The sequence below is a fragment of the Platalea leucorodia genome (genome assembly GCF_965183815.1).
Source record: "Platalea leucorodia genome assembly, chromosome: 1".
Lineage (NCBI taxonomy): Eukaryota > Metazoa > Chordata > Aves > Pelecaniformes > Threskiornithidae > Platalea > Platalea leucorodia.
The window spans coordinates 151,024,245-151,042,966 of record NC_138823.1 but is presented as its reverse complement, the minus strand read 5'-3'; the positions used below and the strand labels follow the sequence as shown (position 1 = coordinate 151,042,966).

Genomic DNA, 18,722 nt, shown 5'->3' with positions numbered 1-18,722 from the left:
ACATAGTATTCCATAAAGAAAATAAATTGCATTAAGTCTTTACGCAGGCTTTTTACTAAAAATGCTTTTTCATTTTCACCTAATCAAATGATTCATTTTCTATCTTCTCAAAGTTATGCAGTGAAACAAGGAAAGCCAACGCTATTCTTAAGTCATTATTGTGCAAACTGTATGTACTTATCTGTAGTTACTGCTTGAAAGTTTCAGTAGGTAAAATGTATATGGACAATCATCTCCATGAAAAAATGTATTAATCCCACACTATTATTCTTTGAGATACATCCCGCATACATTCCATGACCTTCCTCATTATTAGAGGTTTCTTACCCAGCTGAGCTCCGAGTTCGTAAAATAACTCTTGGCTACCTCAACTCTGTGTTGTTGGGACAGCTAGTTACTTCTGTCCTTGAAAGGATTATTTTCCTAAGCCTTCGGAAGGACACATATACTGGAAAGCTGAACATAGCTTCCTAACCTCAACTAGTGTGCAACAGGTAACCAATCCTTCCTAGGTCAAACCTAAGCCCATTTTTATCATCTGATAGGTATTTTGGCAGACCCAGATAATGAAACCGGAGGGGGATTTACAGGTGCGAAGGGAAGTTGGGAAAAACAGTTCTTACCTGCTCAGTGGTACAGAAGAGGAGGCAGGGAAGTGGGAGTGGAGTAGCAGCTTTATAACTTAAAAATTTATCCAGAGCGATAGCTCATTCACACTATGGATCAACAATATGACTGGGGAAATAACACTAATTTCCATTCTGTGTTTGGGGTGCTTTGTTTGCATGTTTATAGCGTTGTGTTGCCCTCAATATTTGAAAGGAGGCAGTGTCCATACATATTTATTTCCTTTATTTCTTTCAAGAAACACTAATTTCACCTTGCATTTTCTTTAACAAAAAGCATTTCAAGCATAATCTGTCACGCTGCCTCAAGAACTAAAAGTAGTCAATGTTAACCTTATTAACTAAACCTGTTTTCTTGTAATGAATAAAAGCTAGTGAAAGGTTTAAGCTATACTGGCTAAAATTCAAGCTAATTCAGGTATTTAGTGGTCTTCATTTAAACTCTGGTGTAAAGTAACTCTAATCGCCACGTTATTTAATTCCAGACCAAAAACATACAGCTTGCTTTGTTATTTTAAATGCAGCTGCTCTTACCTTCCGAGGAGACGTGCCCTACGCTTCAGCCTCAGCCTCACTCCCTCACAGGCCGGCAGCCACCGCCGCTCCCGGCCTCCTGAGCAGCGCCAGCTGCCTCACCCCGCTGCCGGCTCCCAGCCCCTTTCCCGAGTCAGGAACGTGTGTTTTCCACAGGGCGAGCCCTATAAAGGTGCCGCTACCCCCGCACCACCGCATTTTGAGGGGCACTGTGGCAATGGGGTGCCTCCGCAGCACCACCCGCCCATCGCACTCATCCAGCTGCTCTCCGGGGTTGAACCCCTTCGGCCTTCCCCTCAGGGAATCGCCCTCCGGGGCACACCGCCGTGGCCTGCGCCAGGGTCGAAGGAGGCGCAGCCCGGGGTCAGCGGCCCTTCCCCGCCGCCGGGCGCCGCTTGTGTTTACCCGCTTCTCCCGGTAACGGCTGCCGCCGGGCCCCGTCCCCATAGCAACGCCGCCGGCCTCGGCCGCGGCCCGGCGATGGCGGGGTCCGGCGCGGCTCAGCCGGGGCAAGGTACGGGGGCGAGCGGTGAGGGGCGTCCGTCCGCCGGGCTCCTTGCGTCCCTGGGGGCTCCACACTGCCGCCGGGCTCCAGGATGCCTCCCGCCTGCTAGGGCAGCCCTGACCCGGCCTCTGCCCCGGGGCGCGGGTGGGCCGGCGCCATGCCGGGCCCTCCTCAGGAGCGAGGCCTCCCTGCGCCCCTCTCACCGCGGTGGCCCTCGGCCCCTCCAGGCTTCACGGGCGGGTCTGTCACCCCGCTTCTTCCTCCATTTAAAGAAAATGTCTGGGGGTGTCATTGTTGGGGGTTGTATGCATCTGTCCCCCAGCACATACAGTTTTTAACAGTGCCATCAACGTTACAAGGAGAATCTGAGACCCTTTCTGTTACAGCTGTAACAGAGACCTCATGCTATCAGCTCCCTGAGTTTCTAATAGCACCAGGAATTAATTAATCAAGGTGAAAAAACCCTGTGTTTTCACCAGATTTCCCTATTTCTTTAAAAATATTTGCATGTTCTCTTCCCCACTCAGGGGATTTGAGCGAGATAAAAGAATCTAATCATTCATAGATATGTTTATTTCAAATTATAGCATCCACAGCGTATTGCATTTATCATTCGAGAGCTCAGTTTGGTAATTCTCTGACTGTGTTTCTTTGCTAAGGTGTACGTCTTTGATACTAGTTGAGACCATGGGAGCGGCATTGGCAAGAGCAGTTCAGTGGACTGCTGCTGGTTCTGGAACTGGCACACTCGAAATCACCCCTTTGAACGAATCTCTTCTAAATGAAATTATTAAGTTTGCAGAGGACTTCAGCACTAGACATCCTCAGGAAGCAGCATTTGTCTTCAGAGAGCCCCTTGAGTGGAAAACGCAATTGGGATGTTCAGTATTTGGAGAGGGTTATGAGATAAAGTAAGTCTGAACTGCAGTGTGTTTTGAAGCAGAACTATGCTCATTTAGCATAAAGAAAGCCTTAGTGTATTTGGGAGGCTGAAATGGGTGGGATTTTTACTGGTACATATTGAAAATTTTGAGTTAAAATTTGTAGGCTTTTTTGAGAGTTTGAGACTATTCTATCTTGGTTGTGATACAGACCTGTTTAGTTAGTGATTTATACAACTTGTACTGTCTATTCCTAAAACTTTTTACAACATGCGTGTAACAGTGATTACCTGTGTGATTTCTGTTAGTGTTAGGAGTGGCTCCTGTGTGGTGGGTTGGCCTTGGCTGGTCACCAGGTGCCCGCTAGGCCACTCTATCATGCCCCTCCTCAACTGGACAGGGGGAGAAAAATATGATGAAAAGCTCGTGGATCGAGATAAGGACACAGAGATCACTCACCTATTACCATCACAGGCAAAACAGACTTGACTCAGGGAAATTAATTTAATTTCTTGACAATCAAAAGTCATAGTAGGATAATGAGAAATAAAACCAAATCTTAAAACACCTTCCCCCCACCCCTTCCTTCTTCCCAAGCTCAGCTCCACTCCCCATTTTCTCTACGTCCTTCCCCCGTGTGGCGCAGGGGGACGGGAATGGGGGTTGCAGTCAGTTCATCACATGTTTTCTCTGCCGCTTCTTGCTCCTCAGGGGAGGACACCTCACACTCTTCCCCTGCTCCAGCATGGGGTCCCTCCCACGGGAGACAGTCCTCCATGAACTTCTCCAACATGAGTCCTTCCCACGGGCTGCAGTTCTTCACAAACTGCGCCAGTGTGGGTCCCTTCCATGCGGTGCAGTCCTTCAGGAACACTGCTCCAGCCTGGGTCCCCCGCGGGGTCACAAGTCCTGCCAGCAAACCTGCTCCAGCGTGGGCTTCCCACAGGGTCACAGCCTCCTTCGCGCATCCACCTGCTCCAGTGTGGGGTCCTCCAGGGGCTGCAGGTGGATCTCTGCTCCACCGTTAACCTCCATGGGCTGCAGGGGCACAGCCTGCCTCACCAGGGTCTTCACCAGGGGCTGCAGGGGAATCTCTGCTCTGGCACCTGGAGCACCTCCTCCCCTCCTTCTTCACTGACCTTGGTGTCTGCAGAGTTGTTCCTCTCACATATTCTCACTCCTCTCTCCAGCTGCAGTTATGCAGGGGTTTTTTTCCCCCTTCTTAAATACATTACTCCAGAGGCGCTACCACCATTGCTGACGGGCTCGGCCTTGGCCAGCAGTGGGTCTGTCTTGGAGTCGGCTGGCATTGGCTCTGCTAGACATGGGGGAAGCTTCTGGCAGCTTCTCACAGAAGCCACCCCTTTAGCCCTCCTGCTACCAAAACCTTGCCATGCAAACCCAATACACCCCTGATTAAGCACAGCTGTTTTACTGCTGATATTGAGGCAAATTAACAAGCAGTCTTGCATTACAGTGTCTTTGTGAACAGCCGTCTCCAAGTTCTAAGTAGGTAGTTTTAATATATTAACAGGGTTTCAGCCTTAATCAAAATAGCCGTTATACTGCTGTAGTTTAGTTATCAAATATTCTAACAGTTCTTCTTGAACATTAGTGCTGAAAAAGTGATGATAATCGAGAGGTTTGTGCTTCTTTTTTAATCTGGTGCTGACTGATTTTGCAATGATACCTAAGACTTACACGACAATAACTATTTAATTTTTGTCATTCTTTGACCAATGACATAGCAAGGTGCCATGAATGCACAAAATCATTTTTCTTGGCTAAATCACAAAGCTACTGGAGAATTTTTAGAGTTTTCCTTGATAAGTTGTCAAATTCAGACTCCGTTTAGATAACGCTGTAGAAATACCCTAATTCTGAGAAAATATTCCATTCCCTTCCACCAGAGAGTTCTTTCCAAATAGAAATATACATTTATATCATTTTAAGTCAGTTGTCATTTATGAACCTAATAGTCAGAAAATCACTCAGCAATCTTGTAGAAGGAACATGCAGGATATGAGTGAATATTTTGTGAGGCCAAACAGCAGGTGTGACCAGTCCTGTAAGAATATTTTTTCACAATTTGGCCTGTCAATATTCTATTTAAAGATGTTGCCAAGGTAAAGCAAATGAGTTACAGGTGTCTGATTTGCTGTGAATGAATCTGTTTACCTCGGAAGTTTTCTGAAATACAGTTTAAAAAAATTGCATATGCTTTATCATGTGAAGCTTGAATAACATTGAAGATTCTTCTCTAAAATTTGCTGCTTATTGAAGTTCTTATTTTAAAAACATATAATTTAATTTTTCTAGAGGAGCCACTCTTCAGTCTGAAGCCAAAGGTAAAGATGGCCAACCGTTGCTTCTCCTCACGGAATCAAGTCTCAGAGTTCGCAGTTTTGACCAGCTGTCCTGTTTGCTACAAATCGCTATGGAAGAAAAGTTTAAGGAAGCACAGGCATGCCTTGAAGGTTTCCTTTCTTCTTTTTTTTCATCTTTCCTCTTTCTTAAAAAATATGTCTTCTCCTTCAATTCGTGTTTATGAAATGTGAAGAAACAAAGGCATGCCTTCATTTTAAGTATGTAAGAAGGTGTTGATTCATGAAGGTGGCTAAAGGTGCTGATCCAGAACTTAATGAAGTTTCTATTTCTTCTTTTATTTTCACCGAAATCAGTAACAGAGAAATCTGGAATAAAGTTAAAATAAAACTGTTGAATCTCATATACAAATTCATGTATACTGATTAATACTGCAGCTATTGCAACAGACAGTAGGTTTAAATTTTTAAAAAAGAATGTCTTATTGGAGGCTAATAGCAGTTTTTCCTATGTTTGTAGTTTAATCCTCTTTCAAAGTGTTACATCCTTAAAAAATAGCCACAGAAAAACTTATATGCTTAAGACATTCTTACCTGCACAAGGTTCACAGTGAGCACTTCCAGCTCCTTCTCACAATGGTTTTGAAATATAGGTACGAGTACTTCTACTGTGTCATATTCAAGTCCTAGATTTTAACTGACAAGACGACCCTTGATATGCTATACTGGATATCCTCCTGTCATTGGAGGTAGAAGAGATCAGTAATATTCTTTGATAATATTAGTAGAAATTGCATCTGCAATACTAAAATATAAATGCTCATACTGGATCAGACTTCAGATCCATCTAATCCAGGGTCCTGTCACTGACAGCAATCCGTCATGAAAAATAGGGAAGAATAATACAGACAGGGTATCGTGCAGAGGCGTTCACAGATGCATGGGACTTCATTTGCAGGAACAGAGCAAAATATTTTCATAAAACCCATTGACATGCAGTTATGTCACTGTTTATCAAAAAGAACAGCTGGCATAGCTGAGGAAGTAATGGGGCCATTGGGAATGCTGCTAGAAAACTTTAAAGATGTTCTTTAACACTAAATCATATTTCTAAAATGATCAATTTTCAGTGAGTTAAACCCAATGATTTCCTGTTTTAGTGATCAGCCAGGCATATTTTCTGGAAAGGGGGCTGTTGATAAATGGAAATATTTAATATTCACCTCTTGGTTGAATGAATCTTAATCTTTGTTGTGAAAAGCAGTTTTGTTTGTTATGAAAAATTTCTTTTTGTTCTTAGTGTTTTCATATTTTTAAAAGTGCATTTGAAATTACAACAGAGGGATATGAAAGAATACATCATACAGTAATATTTGATGAATAACTATGCACATTATTAGAGTTCTTATGGTAAATTAATAGCATGAAAATTATTCAGCAATTGAGATAAAAAGTTTGTCTTGCCTAATAATTTTTAACATAGTATCACATTATATGATTCTGTTTCATGTTTACAGCTAACAGAGATCCTATAGTGAAAATTCTTGGCCCTGAATATGGGACTGTTGAAGGAGAAGATATGTCCATGTTGCATTTACTTGACAAAGTGAAAAAAGATGATGACCCTGAAACAGAGATGAAAACAAAAATCTTTGTTCTTCTTCATCAGCTGGATTTGCAACTGCTTGATAGTTCTTTGAAACACATTTCACAGTAAGTGCATTTCAAATGGAAGCTAAACATGCCAACCAATGCATTTTTTTTGTTTTATTGTTAAATCAGATTGGTTTCAACTCACAACATGTGCTTTTGGTGTGACATAAAGAAATTTATTGAAATAACTCTCACTGTTCAGTAAGTTATTGAAAAAACATTTTTTTTTCTGAAGATTTTGCTGTAGGTGTGGGTATGCAAGTGTGGGTATGCAAGTGTGTGCCAGCGAGTGTGGTTTTTTTATTGCATATGTTTTGCATTTTGGTAGCAAATTGAAGTAATTTGTACAAACAACAAAGTTAGAGATAAATATTTTCAAGGAAATGTTTATTTCTTCATGGAAGTGTATTAAGTATTACATTGAGTCTGTTTCATAGTTACAAGGACTTCATATTAGCTATGGAACTAAAATTTCACTAAACTAACAGATAAAATTAAGGAAAACAATGGGAGATGACCCATTTCCAGGTTTTTGTTGCTACTATTAAGACTCAATGTAAAAGAAAAAAAGTCACGTAATATTCTCTTTTCATTTCTCTAAGTACATCCTTTTGATGAATACATTTTGGACCATTTTCTATTAATTGCAGAGATGTAAGACTAAATCCAGCTGCTATAAATAATGAAGTGAATCTTCTCAAGAATTTCTCTGGAAAAGGAGAAGATACAGTACTGGAATCACTGGAATATACATCAGGTCCAAATCTGACCATATCTCACATTTATATATACCTTTATTAAAGTACTTTACTTCTGTGTGAAATTTGCTAAATTAATTTCAGTAATAAATTTGAAGTGTTTATTTCTACTTCAAAGTTATAAAGTAAAAGAAAAAGTATTTTCAGATATGGAATGCTGTTCTTCAGCCTTTAGTTATAGAAATAATCTCCAATCATATGAATTTCTTCAGTGGAAGTAGAGGAAGTGAACCGAGTCCCTGATCCTGAAAAGTGCTAAGCACAGTTGCAGTTCTTAGTTGGATTGGGCCATGGGTCACAGAGCTTTGCATGATTAATTCCTAACAGTGTGAGTTCTTAAAAGTAAGATATTGTTTTGGGAATTTTATTTGTATACATGTTATATTTATCATCAAGCATAATTATTAAAAGAAATTTTAAACTGGATAAAAACACTAATGCTAATTGGTTACAGATTACACATTCTCTAATGGATGCCGAGCTCCTCCCTGGAGACAAGTGCATGGAGAAATTTGTTACTTAGTCATCAAACCACATGACACTGATCCTTTGTACATCACGTGCAGCACAGCAGGAGTGTTTTTAAATGGCGTAAGTAATAATAAAGGATACCATGAAGTAATGAGTATTTTTATGTGCTAAAATCAAATATCCATCAGGTTTAGGGTAGTGGTGTTGAGGCTGTAGGACCTGCAGAGTTAGTTTATCAGTGCAGAAGGATAAGACACAGTAATAAATGTATGCTAGTTTTCCCATATGTTTTGAGTGCTTTTTCTATAAGTTTTATACTTGGCATGTATTCTGCGCTTTTTGCTGGCAGTATTTGTTTAGTCTTTAAACGTGCCCTAACAGTCCTTCACACTATTCCTGTTTAAAGGTGCTGTGGGACTAGATCCCTCTCTAGTGCCTCATTGCTCTTGATCTGAGCTCTAATATTGTTGGGTGGCCAATATAGAATGCTTTTGTCTTTTTATAAATGATAAGCAGTTCTTTCTTCTTTCAGTGGAAGCTTTTTAAAAATTATTTATCTTTTTTCTTCTACTTTTCATTTTGGTTACTTCTTTCCTTACAGATTTTATTTAGACATAATAGTCCCTTATGTATTTTAAGCAGTGACCAGAGCTCTTACATTCATTTTGAAGAGAGACTGATGCCCGTCAGGTGTAACTCCACAGATTGATTTCCTAAGAGTTAAAAAATCCAGGGAAATTTTGACTTAGCACGTTTTTAACGGATGAAGCTCATAAAGCTTAGGCTCAGTCAGGTCACATTATTTTCTGATCCTTTTAGACATCTGCCATGCTGCACTGGAAGCTCATATTTATTTGGTTGTTTGCCATGAGCCATAAATTCTTTTCAGTGGAACTACCCACAGTACAATTAACTGATAGTAATTACTTGCAGAATTCTATGTAAGATCTTGATTATCTGTTGGGATCCATGGAGATGATCCATGCATCTTTACAAAGCATTATTGAAATAGTTTGATGGACTCTGCGCCGAGCATGAGACTGCTGTACATAATTCATTACAGTGTGACCTCTGTGCTCTTTAGCAGTATTTCATGATGCAGATTAAATTATCTGTGTAAGGCAATGCTATTAATAATTCTCAATTTATTCTTTTTTTAAGGGTGAGCTAAAGAGTAAAGATGACATTGACTATGAAAGAAAAAGTGATGTATATAAAGATATTGTCACATTGTTAAGGGAGAGATCACCTAGATTTGTAGAAAATATGGCTAAACAGGTATGTATTTACTGATACTGGGTGTATATTCTACTTTGTACAAATGTACATTGTACATTGGTAAGAATTACATTATAAGCCTGGCTGAACGTTTCTTTTCTTTATCAAAGATAAATCTGTGATTAAATGAAGAATTTTAAAGACTCTGAAATGCATTTATTATTGTTCTTTGGATTTGTTTCAGTTTCTACTAAATATGTTCCTTTCGTAAATAGCAAATAATACACTATTTCACATAGCGTTCTATCATACCTTATCATGAGGTTTGATCCAATATGTGAGGTCAGGTTCTAATTTTGCATAAAAAGTTTTGCTCGTCTTCTGGTGTTATTCTTTATGGAGCACTGGAAATGTTAAAGCAGGAAAATATGATATCCTTACAGAAAAGGTCAACTTTTTATGACAATATTTTTCTGTGATGAAAACCACTTAAATTTTTATCTTCATTCTTTGTAACCCAAATATAAATAATAGCCTAACTTTTTTACGAGAACTGCCTGATTTAAATATCAGAGCTGAAAGTTAAGCATCCAGCTTACACGCTGTGTTGCTTCAGCCACTGTAAAATGCGAGTGTTTTGGCTTTTACTTAGAGCTCTATATTAGCTAGAATTACATAGTGCTGCTACAATTTTAGTTGTTTCATCATTCCTGATAAAAACTCTTTTTTCGGATTTCTAGTGTGGTTATAACAGATTAATAACTTGGTGGTAAAATTCATTACAGGCTAAAACCTGTCAAAAGTTTTATTGTGGTTATTTATATGCAATTTTAATTATTGCAAGAAGGAAGTCATTAACAGGGAAATTTTCTTGTCCTTTAGTTCTGATTTTCTGGGATGTAGGGCTGATATTTATTATCTTTGAGATACAGGTATTTGAAAGTTCTGAAAGAACAGAGCATTTCAAGTTGTACACATAAATACAGTAGCTTATATTAACAGTAATGGAATTAAATTTGTAAGTTGTTCTGTTTGAAAGTGCAATAAATTCCAAAATGTGTTTTATTTATCCCATAGGCAAGTATTTTTTTAATGTTATATCTACATATTGGTTTACATTTCATAAATGTGACAATATTTGAATGTTTTTAGACATAATTACTGGTTTAATGTATTCTCAAACTGATTTGGCTTCATTTGATGGTCATGAAAGGTAAAAAATGGTAATATTTTAATAATTTTTTACAGTTCTAATCCTAAATGTTAATATAGATTAATGTTAATATCGATAATAGCGATAATATACCTTTCTTTACTGGTTTTCTGCTCTTATAAAGATACTGTGGCTATTCAAGAAATGTGTACACTTATTAAATAAAAGTAAATAAATAGAATTTATCACTTATTCAGTATTCCCTGACTGTGTAAATAAGTTTATGCTGAAGAGTATAAATTATGCCATTTTAATGGTTTAAGAATATCATATCATATTGCCTTGCTGAAGAGCTGGTTTAGTCCATTCTGCATTCTAAAACTAGAATTTAGACAAGTTAATACTGTAGAGCTGCAGAGCATTTGTATTTGAGGGAAAATCTTCTCTACTCTGGAACTCTGAAAAGCGGAGAAAAGCTGTGTTTCTAAGGTTGCCTACATGAAATAAATTATGACTGGAAATAGTTTTGATTTATTTTCTGAGGAGAGGAGAGCTTCAAAAGGCTCATTACATACACATATATTGCAAACCCAGTTAACTTTTATAATATGTTCTTGGCCTTGTTTAAGCTAACATTTAGAATTGCTGTGTTGGCATACAGTGCTGAAGGAAACATACTTTTTAACGTGTGCTTAGCTGGTCAAGCTACAGCATTGATTTCCCTGTGATTTGTCTAGTTTATCATGTGTTAAATTGTCTTGTCTAGGAGTATATTTTCAGAATGAGAGAATTAGCATGAGTTAGTTTATGATTAGACAGTTAGGTCAGCAAGCCTGGAACAGCCGATTCACATCAGGGACTAGTCGAAAACAGACCATACTGTGACAGTCTCCTTAAAACTGCCTTGAATCAGACACATAACGGAATGTCTTCACCTATCTGGTAGTGACAGCTGCAATAATAATAATAATAAGTAATGATTGTATGCTGTCTTTCCTGTAAAGATTGAATATGTTCCAACAGAGAATAAGAGTTGACAAGGGTCCTTTCTGTTCTGGGTATTTTTGATCAGCCATGGTACTAGACACAGACAGCTGAAGGATTGCTAGGTGACACTCGTCTCCATTCTTATATGTGACTTGTTCAACAATGTTTTGTCCTGAGAGACAGGAGGTGAAAAAACTGAAATGGAATGTGTTTATATTAATTCTAAACTATATCAAATTAAATTACTTGGAACTGAAGTCTAGCAATTTATCATAGCCTATTTTCAGTTTTGTGTTCATTACTTTTTGTGGGAATTTTTTGGAAATCCTTTATGCAGCGAAATAGTTTTTATATAAATGATCCATTGAAAGCAGAATGACTGACTTTGCAATTCTAGATCTTAAAACTCATTTGGAATTAGGTTCTATAAAATTGCTTGTGTCACAAATTATTTAACATATTAGAATTTGAACAACACCCAACATTCAAGTATGTTCAGGAAGTTCCAAATTTAGCTAGTTTGTTTATTTCAAAAACTTTAATTTTCACACAGTAGCAGCTACTTTCCAGATTAATGTTTCATTCTTTTAAAGGTAATCTGCTTTTATCCTTATAATCTAGTTCTATATTTAATACATACAATTTTTAAGCACAGCATCCTGGAATTGTGCTTATAACTTACTGTGTTAATATTCATTATTCATATAGCAATATGACTGACAAACCATGTCTCCTTCTTTTATTAGGAATGTAATTTTTTTAAAGAGCCAACATGTGAGAAGAATTGTCAGCATATGGAAGTAGTTGATGCTAAAGTCTCTGGCCAATCCCAGAACCTTCACAATTTTACAGAAAAGAATGTATGCGAGAAAGTAAAAAGTTCTGCAGCAAGGAGATCCATTGACAAGAAGAAATTAGAACCATCTATGAAGTGGAAGAATACTGGACTTTCTGCTTCCCACAGATAAGTAGTTATCTTTATAATTGAATTTTCCTGTAGATCTCTCTAAACTGTGCAAATGATTGGACTGCATGTTATATGTTTGCATTATCATCTTAAGTTAGGAGCAATGAAACAAAATTTACTACATGTTAATTTCTAAGAAGAGAGTACGGACTACCGACGACATGTCTCAGTTTTCTTCTGTCATGCAACAACTTTGATGATGTTATGTCATTTCCACAAGTAAGGCAGAGAAATATCTTGCAACCATCTGCAGTACTGGTCCTCCAGGACTGTGATATTATCATATTTTTGGTGTAAAATGCCCTTTAAAGCAAGACAGAGTAGACAATCTAATCCAAACCACACTTTCTGAGGGAGGCAAAAGAGATCCAGGATGGAAAATCAGGATGACTCTTAGTTATACTACCAGTTTTTAATCATTTCATATTATGAGCCACTTCTGTAGCTCTGCTTAGCAACAGTCTTCGCTAATGAGATTATGCCAAAGTTTGGACACCCAAAAATAGAGTATACATACATTGGATATTGTTGGATTTGTCTTCTGAAATCAGTACTCCGTTCTGATTTCATGTTTCCTGATTTTGTGTTAATGGAGAAAGAAGAATGTATGAAGGAAAGGCTTTGATTGCCATCCTACAAAAAAAAGTCGGTATCTTCTCAAGTCTGCCAATTTGACATGTTGCAAGAAGCATTTTAAGAGATTTTGGATGTGACCTACAGTCATCAGTTAAAAAAATGTGGTTTTCCAGCGACAAGAGCTTATCTTTTTCCACAGTCATTGTTTGAGTCTAGAGGTAGTGAAATTGGCTGTAATTATGAGTAGTAGTCTCTTGTTGTTGTGACAGTGATAGTATGACCAGCCCAGGCTCAAAAGGTTTTCACAACATTGTAAATTAGGAACAAAAAAGCACCAGAGATTGTGCCCAACTCAGCCTAGGAGTCTTCTTGGAAAGCAAGATATATTGTATTCAGTGCGATCAAAGCTACGGAACAGCTCAGTGTGTGGAAGAACTAGGCAGACCAGAACTCTTCTGCCTGGAAAAAAGATGGCTGGGGGACAATAAGACAGACACAGAATATCATGACTGGAGATGGTAAATAGGGAACAGATAGTCACTGTCCATTCTAATACAAGAATAAAGGGCATCAAATGAAAATGAGCCAGTGAAACCAGTTCAGAACAAAGGGAGAGACTTCTTCATACAACACAGGGCTAAACTCTAAAATTCTTTACCACAAGATGGTAGAGGCTGTTTATGTGAGTTCAAAAAGCAACCAGACACATTCATGGAAGAAAAATCATCCAAAACTGCTAATGCAAGGATGATCACGAGTTCCCTGAAGCACAATTTGCTGAAGAATATTCGGGGGAAAAAATAATTTCTGTGTTCTTCCATTGTTCTTCTGCTGTTACCTAAATAGCTGCTATTGGTCATGGTTGGAGATGGTATCTTAGGATGAATGGACCTGTGGTCTGTCTGCATATACTCATTCTTTGTTCTTGTATCACATACAGGTCAGCATAATATAATTTTTCTAATATTCCACTATTTCGTTAAAGCAAAATTAGTCAGTTAAGACACAGCATACTTTCTGGTTAGTGAAGTTTATTGTGGAGGTTCAGAAGCTCATGTACGGACATAATATGTGTCCAACCATAGATTTTGGTTCTATGTATATATATAATATTTTTTTTTTAATAAAAACAAATATTTTAGTGACAAGGCCACAAAAAAGGATACTAAAGAAGAACGGAGAAGTAGTACTGTGTCTCTGAAAATGAAAAAGAAAGCCAGTGGCATTTCTTCTGAATCTGTTAAAGTACAACCAGCTTCAAAATGGTATGGGTTACTTATTTTTCTTCCTTCTTCCTTTTTATTTTTATTTTCCATATCTATAGTAATTATCACCATACTTAATATTTGGCCATGTCAATTATATTTTTCTCTAATTCTGTTATTAGGCAGTGTTGTCATACTTGTTTAAAATGTACTTGTTCATATTAGTTTGTAGCTGTTTAAAATGGGTGATGCTGTTTGTTTATTTTTAGTAAAACATCATGCAGGTTTGAAGACATTAGTGAAAGTTCCTCAGAGACTGAGGAAGATGAAGAACAGCCTGTACGTCATCAGGAAGGAAACACCGATTTGCCATCAGAATACTGGGGAATTCAGAAACTTGCAAAATATTTAAAGGTAAATAAGAAGTGTTGATAAATTTTATAAAAAAAAAAAAGCTAATTTTTACTGTCTACATCTGAGGACACCAGACCAGCTCCTCATCCTTTCTACCTTCCATATATTTTAGAATAGCCTTGCTATGTAGTATGTTCGGATCCTGGAACTGTGGACTTTCCTATCACACACCCATTTCTCCTGCATTTTTTTTATCTGCTGGTTTTGGCTTATATAGACCCTTAGATTAAACCATCTGTTCAGTATTATTTAAAACTTAAGATGGTATAATTTCTTTATTAATTATTGGGTTTCTGTTTTGCTTTTTGGGTGATACTTTCCAAGATATTTCTTTATGTGGATAGTAACTTTCAAGAGTTTTTATTAAAACTGAATACTTGCCTAAAGTCTTTCATCAGCTATGATTAATGCATGACTGAAGTAATTCTAACATGGTCTTGTGTCTGGATAGACGCTGTTAGTGGACAAGAAAATGTATGATAAACAGGCATCCTCTAAAATAAAAAAAAAAAAGGTTTTTTACACAGACTTGTTGAAAATCTTTTGGAACCTATAAATATAGATGTTTAGAATTCTGTGTATGTCTGAAACATGTGAAAAAAACTAACAACCCTCTACTATTCTGGAAAACTCTAAAACTAATTATGTGTTTCCCTCAGGAGAAATTCCTTTACAAGTTTGTACTGGAATTCATGTACTGTAAGTTACTAATAAAAGTGCTGGTTTATTTGGTTTTTTGAGTACAGCTACAGAGTGTACACATCCGACTGATAAAATGATGGTGCTGGCATTTGGTACAGCAGAAATACTTGTGAGGAATAAGCAAAGCTTTGGCTCCTTCTAGTCCTTTAACCATTGTAGAAAAGTAACTTAGTCTTTTAAACAGTTTTCAGTGCACTCACACTGCTTGTTCTCAGTTCGTGTATGTGGGACCTATGCTAGTGGTTGTAGCCAGGGAGACACAGAAAACCATGGTCTTTCTACAGTTCTTTTTGCCTTATATTTCCTAGGTTAGACCTCTATATTCTTGTCATTTTGCCTATGCTAAAATAACCCTTTGCAAGTGTAATCTGGTGTAACATTCCACGTGTAACTTGCTCAGCTATCTGCTAATGCTAAACGCGCCAATATACATTTTCCATGATACAGTTGTTTCTATTTGCATATTACAGTTCAAATCTTTCAATCTACTAACAGCTTGCTTCTCTGTCTTATGGACCACCTCTTTGTACTTTTCTGAGAGCTCAGAGAAATAATCATGCTACTTTTTAGTAAAGACCCAAGGTCCCCCTGGAGAGGATAGGTGAAATTCATTACTGTTGACAAACTCGCAGAAATCTTTTCATTGGCCTATCTATGGACCACCCTCTTTACTGACAAGGCTCTTCTCTCCTGGTTACATAATTCTCAAACTCCCTTTCCTCTCTAGATCCTTCACGTAGTCATGTTGAGATTTTAGTGTGGGACTCGATTGAATACTGAAACGTATCTACACTTGCATGAAACCATTCTGAAAGAAGAGTGAGAATGACAAATAGGAAAATACATTTTTCATGCTCCTCTGTTTTACAAATGAGTATATTTTGTTCCAGCTGTCAACAAGCAAAATTACTTAATGGCTTAGAACTAGAAAAAGAAAGGGGAGCATTTTTGATCAAATTGTGAGTACCTGTTAAGAAGTGCTTATAATACAGAATTCCATCATATGAAGAAGTTTTGTTATGAAAATTCAAATGTATACTTGTTTACGTATTCATGCACACCCGAGTCTTTCAATAGTTCTTTAAATTAGATATAAATTAAACAAAGTACTTGAAGATATACTTAAAATAGTTCTCTGTTGATTCTTAGCTACGTAAAGCAAGAAATCCCTAGTGTCAGATAAAGCTGAAAAGAGATGCCTTAGTGCCATACCACAGACAGTGGTTGAAATTTTTATTGATGGAGTGCTACTTTAGCTTGCACATGGAATTCATTTTAATTCAAGTATAAATACTGCACTTCTGGCCAGACTTAGGAGATTTTTTGGCATTCTTGTTGTTCATGTAGGCAAGTGTTCATGACACATGCAACATAAGAGAAAATAAATTTATGACTGCAATATTTAAGTATCTACAAGCATATATACATAGAAGCACAAATTTCAGAGGGCTTGTGTGTCTTCAAAGGTTGTATATGTTGTTTGCACATCTTAAAAATTTAATAAATTGCTTTGAATAATAGATGTTTGAGATACCAAGTTAGAAAATATAATAATTTGTAGGTGCAACCATTTTTTGAATGTCTGCTAAAGTAAATGTGAATCACAGTTCAGCAAGACTCTATAATTATAAAGATCAATTTGCAAGCACAAAACTTCCATAAAACCTGAAAGATACCTAGTTTTTATACCAATGTTAGATTGTCATTAAAGCTTAAAAAGATGGTTGCTTCCTGTCTAAAGCAAACTTGCCAGATCCTGTGAATTGTGCCTGTAGACTATGTATTTGTATACGTCTTCATGGAGAGAAAATTCCAGTGCAGGGGAAATTCCCTTCTGACTTTTTGCCCTTGTCCATTCCCCCTCCTTTCTGGGAAAGAGCAGCCATGTTGGAATTGCTCCACTGGGAAGCAGCTGCTTCTGTGGTCTGGCTCCTTGTCCTACCTTCAAGCTTCCCAGGGCTGTGAAACAGAAGATAGAGCATGTGTGCTCTTGCCATGTCTCCCCATCGACTTAAGAACGGGCAGCACAGATAGATCAGTGAGCATGGTGGTGGCGTTGTGTTAGGCATCTTTTGGGGCTAGAGTAGATAAAATTGGAATGAAGCCCTCTGTTCGTGTTTGTAACAGTGAGATTCACTCAGAAGAGCCTGCTTCAGATTTCACATTATTTATTAAAGTAGTGTTTCTGAAGTATTAGATTTCTAGGGGAAGGACTACATTTTACACGTGAAAAATTTTAGGAATAGGGCGAAGGGGTCACATTTTACAATGATCTTTTTACTAGAAAAGGGGGAACATCAGGTAGAAATGCAGAATCTTCTTTGCAGCAGAGCTGGGGTTGTTCACTGGAAAAAAAAAAAAAAGAAAAAAAGGTGATAGCTGGGCACAATGTTTTGTGTTGCCTGCTGTTGAGCACTGATTATTGCCAGTTTTAAGATAAAACAGAGATGTTGAGAGGTGAGTTGGGGCTGGTGACTGCGCCAGGAATAATTCCATTCTCCAGAATAAGTCTTTAATCCCTTAAGCCCTTGTGCTACTTGGTTTTGGTTCCCTGTAAGGGTGTGATTTATATGTACACCTATGCCAGGGTGAGCTCTGGATAGAGTTCTGCAGGACCATGTCAGTCACAGAATTCTTCCTTCGGTTTCTTACCTGGAAAGTCATTCTCCTTTTGGCTATATTTCAGTGGTACACTAGTGAAACCAGGCAAATCTCACACCTCATGTAAAATATCCACTAATTTCATATCTGTTTTGAATTACTCCAGTTCAAATGACCTCATTCCCAGAACAGCATTGTGTTTCTTTTCTACTTTGGAATCATAGGTGGACAAACCTGCTGTCTCTCCCCAGCTGTTTGCATCTTGTGCCAGGTCCAGGAGCTGGAGAAAGGCTATGGTGCTGCACAGGAGCTAGGGAGGATGTGCCCCGAGTATGGCCTTGAACACCAGCTCCCAGGTGCCCCTGCGTGCTGGTGCTGCGTTGCAGTGGATGGCTGGGAAGGGAGGACATCTGTCACATGACTCAGTGCAATCTCATTGACTAGGCAAGGAAAGGGTTGAAAGAGCTGTGGGATACACTGGATGTATTCAGGTCTGCTCCCCAGCTGCCTTTTGGCAGGACCTTTGGAAGACTGTTGCATTCAAGCAACATTTCTGTAGCTTGCAGGGAGCCCCTCTGTATTGGGCTTACATTACATAAAGATGGCAAACAGACCAGGGAGGCAGGCGTGTACAGGAATATTCCTTCTGGTCTTTGCCTCTTCCCTTTTCCTTCTCTCCAAGTCCCTCTGAAAGTCCTCGCTTATTTTTAGACAACTGGGTCAAGGAAATGAAAGTCTTAAGAGATCAAAGCTATGGGTCTAGTTCTTACAGGGCATGTGTTGCAGTGAGTATTGGCTGGGCAAGACCTACTGCCCATCACTTCTGCTTCCCCTTTGCAGTGCGAGCAGAGTGAGCCAGGAGGATGTAGTGTGGTTGCTGCACCGCAGGCAGAGTTTATTTCCTCTTCGTAGGAAGCTCAAATTTATCAGTTAGGGAAATGCAGCTGTGTGTTGGCTTGCAGGAAGGAATAGTGGATCCCCAGCTGAGCTCTTTGTACGTGGAGGGCAAAAGCATTCTTGGGGAGAAAGATACAGGTTAGAAACGCAGAAAGTCAAATAGACAGTGAAGAGATGCAGGATCTGAAATGAGAGGTTCATGTAGATATTGTTGATAAACAGTATGGGATAGTTTTATTCCCCAGGAAAA

The 18,722-nt window shown here is 38.4% G+C and overlaps 1 protein-coding gene across 1 annotated transcript in view; it reads left to right on the top strand.

Annotated features, from left to right (window-relative positions):
* Positions 1 to 2,352: 2,352 nt before the first annotated feature.
* Positions 2,353 to 18,722, top strand: part of ODAD2 (outer dynein arm docking complex subunit 2) — a gene marked incomplete at both ends in the record, with an annotated part of 90,859 nt that continues 74,489 nt past the window's right edge. Inside the window, 9 exons of the mRNA XM_082327305.1 lie at positions 2,353 to 2,576; positions 4,866 to 5,023; positions 6,388 to 6,583; positions 7,174 to 7,280; positions 7,736 to 7,872; positions 8,914 to 9,030; positions 11,857 to 12,074; positions 13,796 to 13,918; positions 14,128 to 14,272. Coding sequence (XP_082183431.1) covers positions 2,353 to 2,576; positions 4,866 to 5,023; positions 6,388 to 6,583; positions 7,174 to 7,280; positions 7,736 to 7,872; positions 8,914 to 9,030; positions 11,857 to 12,074; positions 13,796 to 13,918; positions 14,128 to 14,272 — 1,425 coding nt within the window. The remainder of the gene's footprint in view (positions 2,577 to 4,865; positions 5,024 to 6,387; positions 6,584 to 7,173; positions 7,281 to 7,735; positions 7,873 to 8,913; positions 9,031 to 11,856; positions 12,075 to 13,795; positions 13,919 to 14,127; positions 14,273 to 18,722) is intronic.